Source organism: Pezoporus wallicus, unplaced genomic scaffold, assembly GCF_028554395.1.
Source record: "Pezoporus wallicus isolate ANWC-B61680 ecotype Strahan unplaced genomic scaffold, APGP_CSIRO_Pwel_v1 contig_16, whole genome shotgun sequence".
Classification (NCBI taxonomy): Eukaryota; Metazoa; Chordata; class Aves; order Psittaciformes; family Psittacidae; genus Pezoporus; species Pezoporus wallicus.
In genome coordinates this window covers 7128616-7134628 of record NW_026641478.1, presented here as the reverse complement: position 1 = coordinate 7134628, position 6013 = coordinate 7128616, and the positions used below count along the sequence as shown (strand labels likewise).

The following is a 6013-nucleotide window of genomic DNA, read 5'->3' as shown; positions in this document are numbered from 1 at the left end:
AATAGTCTTTTGGAATTTACAAAGTAGTCATAAACACTCTTACACCTTCTGGCAGACTTTTAACTCTTCCCCCCCCCCTTTGAAATTCTAGGACCCCAGATGTCTTACACTAGGTTCCCACCTCTCAGCGGATGCCTTGGAAGAAGCAGGCAATTTGTCCTTCATGCTTTGACAACAGGTCATTGTCTGCTTCCTCCTGATTTGTATTTATTTATTTATTTAATATCTTATTAATGTTCAGGTCTCTGGCTCCATTTTGATTCCTTTTACAGTGCTTGAGCAATTTTAATAACATGAAGGTGAAGATGCTCAGAAGGTTTATTCTATGGTGGGAGAAAGAGTTTCCTAGTCTTACTGCCCCACAACCAACTTAGTGTTCATCAGACTGCAGCTTTTCAGCCCTTCCTCCCCCAAGATTTTCCTAATGGTGATCTTGTCGCTGCTGCTGACACGGAGTAAGTCGCCTACCCCAACTCCGACCCCAACCCCGACCCCAACCCTGTCCCCTTCCCCTGATTCTCCCGCCTCCTTCCACAGAGTTTCCTGGGGGCTTCCCTGCCTCCCCGTGGACTTCGAGGTTGCTATTTTTGATCCATGGAAGGTTTCCAGCCAGCCTGGCACCGCCCCCTCTCATCCCCCACCACCCCGACATCACCGAGAGACAAAGTCAAAGAAACCATCAGGAGAAATTAATTAATGCGCCTCAACGTGGCGCCAAGTTTCCTTCCCTCTTTTTTTTTTTCCTAATGAAACCACTAATATATTTATTGTGGTGCTTTCTGGCTCAGTGGCATTTTATCTCTTCTGGTGAGTTTATAATTTATTGGACAGTTTTTTTCGGGGCCAGGATTTTTCTCTTTTTGTCTGTTTTGTTTCCTCCTCCCGTCCCATTTCCTCCCTCCCCGCTCCCTCGTCCCTCCGTAGTCCCTGTGCACCGTAACCAACTGAGAAACCAAATCTTCATCCTGGGGACCCGAAATGGCCACGGTAACTGTTGCAACTTGTCTGTGGTCTAATTACATTAATTTGATAAGATCATCATCGGCAGGATGTCTAATTTACTTGCAAGCAGCAGCCAGGGAAAAGCGCTGACCAAATTAGCATGCCGCCGGGACCAGGGGATGCAGGCTCCATATGGCTCCCTGGCTTTCCGTATAAATAAACCTCCTCCAGCCCACTCCCGCGGTTCCATTCCCCCCCCCCCCCCCCCCCCAGTATGCCGCAAAGTTCACCAGCGGCTCCGGACGGGAGAGGTGCAGCCCTGGCACCCGGCAGCCAGGCTGCCTCTCCCGACCCCTCCTCCTCTTCCTCCTCCTCCCACTTCTCCTCCTCTCTGTCCTCCTCCTCTTCCCTCTCCTCCGCCTCAGCACGATTTAACAAGGCAGGGGGAAACGTGAGTTTTCACTTGCATCACCAGAGGTGCAACTAGTTCTTCACATCTGAACCCCGGCCAAATGATGCAGAAACTTTTGTATGCTTGGCTTCTTTCTTTAAGGCCAGGCACAGATTTTTTTCCGCTGTGTAATCTCTTTTGTCAAAAGGGTGGGAGCTGGAAAGGGCGGTGGGAGAGGGGGGAGGGAGTCGAGGGAAGCAAGCATTGGATTTCCCCAGAGAGGATATTAGGAGCATTTCTAGAGAAAGATCGATGCGTGTACGTAAGTGCATCTGTACATTTTTTTATATATATAAGAATGTCAAGATACACAACCGTCAGTTTCAGCCCTCTCCTATCCTTAAGGGAGACCCTGTACTCTGTGGAAACAGGTAGGGTGAATTGCTAACAGTGCAGCAAATCCCCTCCTCCCTACCCCCTCCTTGTCTGTGATCATCTAAATTATAAATGTATAGAAAGAGGATGCAATAATCCATGGTTCAGCATTGCACAGAGAACGCCAGCAAGGCACCAAATACAGCGTGAAACAGTTAGGCTGCAGGGGAGGGCGAAATGCATTTAAAGCAACGACAAAAATGGCGTGCAGAATAATTACCTCAAGTTGTTATTCGCTTGACACCCTGACACTAATTCTGTTGCAGCCATTAGGAAATACAGTGAGGCAAACGTACCTTCCTCGCCTGCTGGTGCAGGTGTGAGTGTGTGTGAATGGGGGCAATAAGGCAGGCCGGGAGGGGGAGAATGCTAAACTTTCCATCTTAAAAGAAAAGAAATAAATTAAATGATCCATTTAGGAGAAAGCATCTAAATAGATAGACAGCTTTTAATGCCAGCGTTTTTAACGCTTGCCCTGTACGTGGATTGATTTTTTTTTTTTCTCTCCAGCATTCCCTCAGCAGATGGATTTTTGCCACTGCAGCTCAGCAGAGGGTGTCAGATCTTTCAGTGTGCACCAGGTTGAAACGAGCAGAGCCTCTTAGCAACTCTCCCTCTGCGTGCATGTGAGTGTGTGCGAGCGTGCGACTCAGCAGCAGCGGAAGAAAGAGGAAAGAAGAGCGAGAGAGCGGGCGAGCGAGCGAGGAGGGGAGGCAGCGCGGCCGGCAGGGCGAGGCGAGGCGAGGCGCGGCGCGGAGCGGTGCGGCGGGTGAAGGGGTGGTCGGTGGGGCGATAGGGCTGTGGGGCGGCCCCGGCCCCGCGGCAGGCTCCGGCCGCTGGCACGGGCATGGGAAGCCGCGCAGCGCAGCGGAGGCCGGCGTGGCGCCGCGCCTGCGGCTCGGCGGCTAGAGCCTAGGCTGGGGCGCGCTTTCAGCACCGGGCGCCGGACAGCGCCCGGCGGGTGGCGGGCGAGAAGCGCGGCTCCGCGGGCACGCGGCAAGGTCAGCCCTGCGCGGAGCCGCGCAAGGGGCATCCTCCGCGGCCAGCGCCGCGCTTTCCGCCTGCGCGGCTCGGACATGCCGCGGGCCAGCAGCAGCGATCCCTCGGCGGTGAGACAGCCTGCCCGGCAGCAGACCTCCGCTTAGGTTCCCGGGAGCCGTCAGGGAGGGGGAACGAGTAGGGGCATTCTTTTATTTCTTTCTTTTTTTTTTTTCTTTTCCTTCTACTTTTTTTTTTGTTTGTTTGTTTTTTATGCGTGCTTGCAGTACGTGCCTGGATAATTTGTGGATAAAATTATTGACTGGAATCTGGGCTGTTGCAGTTGTACTTGGGAGGGGGAGAGAGGGAGAGAGGAGAGAAGAAAGCATCCCCCCTCTGCCGACCCTCCTTGCTCCCCCTCCCCACATTTTCTTTTTCTTTTTTTTTTTTTTTCCTCCCCCCTTGTTGGATTCGGACATTTAATGTGCTGAATGAACTGGAATTGCTTTCCGTGCGAGGAGGATGGTTGCTGTTACTTTGTGACGAGAACGGGAATGAATTGCTCGGTTTAAAAATGCTGCTTTGGATTCTGTTGCTGGAGACGTCTCTTTGTTTTGCTGCTGGAAACGTTACAGGGGACGTTTGCAAAGAGAAGATCTGTGCCTGCAACGAGATAGAAGGGGATTTGCACGTAGACTGTGAGAAAAAGGGATTTACCAGCCTGCAACATTTCACTGCCCCGACATCCCAGTTTTACCATTTATTCCTGCATGGCAATTCCTTAACTCGACTTTTCCCTAATGAGTTTGCTAACTTTTACAATGCAGTTAGTTTGCACATGGAAAACAACGGTTTGCATGAGATTGTTCCTGGGGCTTTCCTTGGGCTGCAGCTGGTGAAACGCTTGCACATAAACAACAACAAGATCAAATCATTCAGGAAGCAGACTTTCCTGGGGCTGGACGATCTGGAATACCTCCAGGCAGATTTTAATCTATTGCGGGATATTGACCCGGGAGCATTTAGGGACTTAAACAAACTGGAGGTGCTGATTTTAAATGACAATCTTATCAGCACCTTGCCCCCCAACGTGTTTCAGTATGTGCCCATCACCCACCTCGACCTCCGGGGAAATCGTCTTAAAACCTTGCCTTACGAGGAGGTCCTGGAGCAGATCCCAGGAATTGCTGAAATCCTGCTAGAGGATAACCCTTGGGACTGCACTTGCGATCTGCTGTCGTTGAAGGAATGGCTGGAGAACATACCCAAAAATGCTTTGATCGGCAGAGTGATTTGTGAGGCTCCCACTAGGTTGCAGGGCAAAGATTTAAATGAGACCACAGAGCAAGAGCTGTGCAAAAAGAACAGAGTGGATTCTAGCCTAGCTGCTCCCCCTGCCGAGGAAGAAACCTGCGATCCTGGTCCTATTCCAACTCCCTTTAAAATACATGGCAAAGAAGACCCTGCCACACCAGGATCTGGTCCAAGCGGAGGTACAAAGATTCCTGTCAACTGGCAAATTAAGACCAGACCCACTGCTGCTGTGTCAACAGTTAGCGTGAAGAACAAGCTACCAGCTACAGTGTCCTGCCCACAGATCTGCAGCTGTGATCAGATCCCTGGCTCGGGTTTAAAGGTTAATTGCAATGACAGGAACGTGAGCAGCTTGGTGGATTTGAAGCCCAAGCCATCCAATGTGCAGGAGCTGTTCCTGAGAGACAACAAAATACACACCATCAGGAAACCCCACTTTCTGGATTACCGGAAACTTAATCTACTCGATCTGGGCAACAACAACATTGCCACTGTAGAGAACAACACCTTTAAGAATCTCTTTGAGCTCCGATGGCTCTACATGGATAGCAACTACTTAGACACCCTGTCCCGGGAGAAATTTGCTGGGCTGCAAAACCTGGAGTACCTGAACGTGGAGTTTAATGGCATCCAGCTGATCATGCCTGGCACCTTCAATGCAATGCCCAAACTGAGAGTCCTCATCCTCAACAACAACCTGCTGAGGTCTCTCCCAGTAGATGTGTTTGCTGGGGTCTCGCTTTCCAAGCTGAGCATACACAACAATTATTTCATGTACCTTCCAGTGGCAGGGGTGCTGGACCAGCTCACCTCCATCACCCAGATCGATCTGCATGGCAACCCATGGGACTGTACTTGCCCTATCGTGCCTTTCAAACAGTGGGCAGAGATGCTGCGCCCCAAGGTGATTATGAGTGACCTGAGGTGTGAGTCCCCCGAAGATTTCTTCAAGGAGGATTTCGAGTCTCTCTCCAACGACGTTATTTGCCCTCAGTTAAAAATCTCACCCACATTAACTTCTACTAATAAAAACAGCACCGGCTTGACAGAGACAGGTACTCACTCCAACTCCTACTTGGAGACCAGCCGTGTCTCTATTTCGGTGCTAGTGCCAGGGCTCCTGCTGGTTTTTGTGACCTCTGCCTTCACGGTGGTTGGCATGCTGGTGTTCATCCTGAGGAACAGGAAGCGGTCCAAGAGGAGGGATGCCAACTCCTCTGCATCCGAAATCAACTCTTTGCAGACCGTCTGCGACTCGTCCTACTGGCACAACGGGCCCTACAGTGCTGACGGGGCCCACAGGGTTTACGACTGCGGCTCACACTCGCTCTCGGACTGAGGCGGCGGGCGGGACGGGAGCGGCCTCCACCCGGGACCGGGACCGGCCCTTCGCTCTCTGCGTGTGGGGAGGCAGCGCCATCCGGGGACTCCTCTGCACCTCAGCGACCTCCGGTGGGAAACAGCAGAACACACGCACGCCTCCCGCCCCCAAAAAACCATGGCAAGCACCGAGGCCCTGTGAGCGGCGGGGGCAGCCCGACGTTGAGGCGCAGCCGCGCAGCTCCGTGCATCCCGGCGCGGTGGGAGTATCCCCCGCCCCTGAGCTGCTAGGGCAGCAACGGACAAGAGAGGACCCTTTTCCTTTGGCTCCGGCTGGGCGAAACACGACTCCCGGTTATGCTGGACTTTTGTTCTGTTGTGTTGGGGTTTGTTTTGCTTCTTTTTGTCCTCTTCTCGTGTGGACCGAGCCCTCTCCGAGAGGCCGGGAAGAGGAGGGGGGCGGAGGAAAGGCTGGCGTCGGCCTCCTCCTGACAGCAAAGCAGGAGTGGAAAGTTGCACGAAGGCATGAATGTAATGTAAATAAATGACTCCGAAACAAACAGACAAATGGACACACACGAAAAAAAAAAAAAAAAAAAAAAAGTGCTGCATGGCTCGCATGGATACAACGCA

At 52.1% G+C, this 6013-nt stretch overlaps 1 protein-coding gene across 1 annotated transcript; it reads left to right on the top strand.

The window, feature by feature from the left end:
• Window positions 1-3196: 3196 nt before the first annotated feature.
• SLITRK1 (SLIT and NTRK like family member 1) lies at window positions 3197-5543 on the top strand. The gene has a single exon (XM_057424047.1). The coding sequence runs from the start codon at window positions 3321-3323 to the stop codon at window positions 5397-5399; it is 2079 nt and encodes a 692-aa protein (XP_057280030.1). The 5' UTR covers window positions 3197-3320; the 3' UTR covers window positions 5400-5543.
• Window positions 5544-6013: the final 470 nt, after the last annotated feature.

What these genes read in the sequence shown, in the direction of transcription:
- SLITRK1 (XM_057424047.1), top strand. Translation starts at nt 3,321, where the DNA reads ATGCTGCTTTGGATTCTGTTGCTGGAGACGTCTCTTTGTTTTGCTGCT.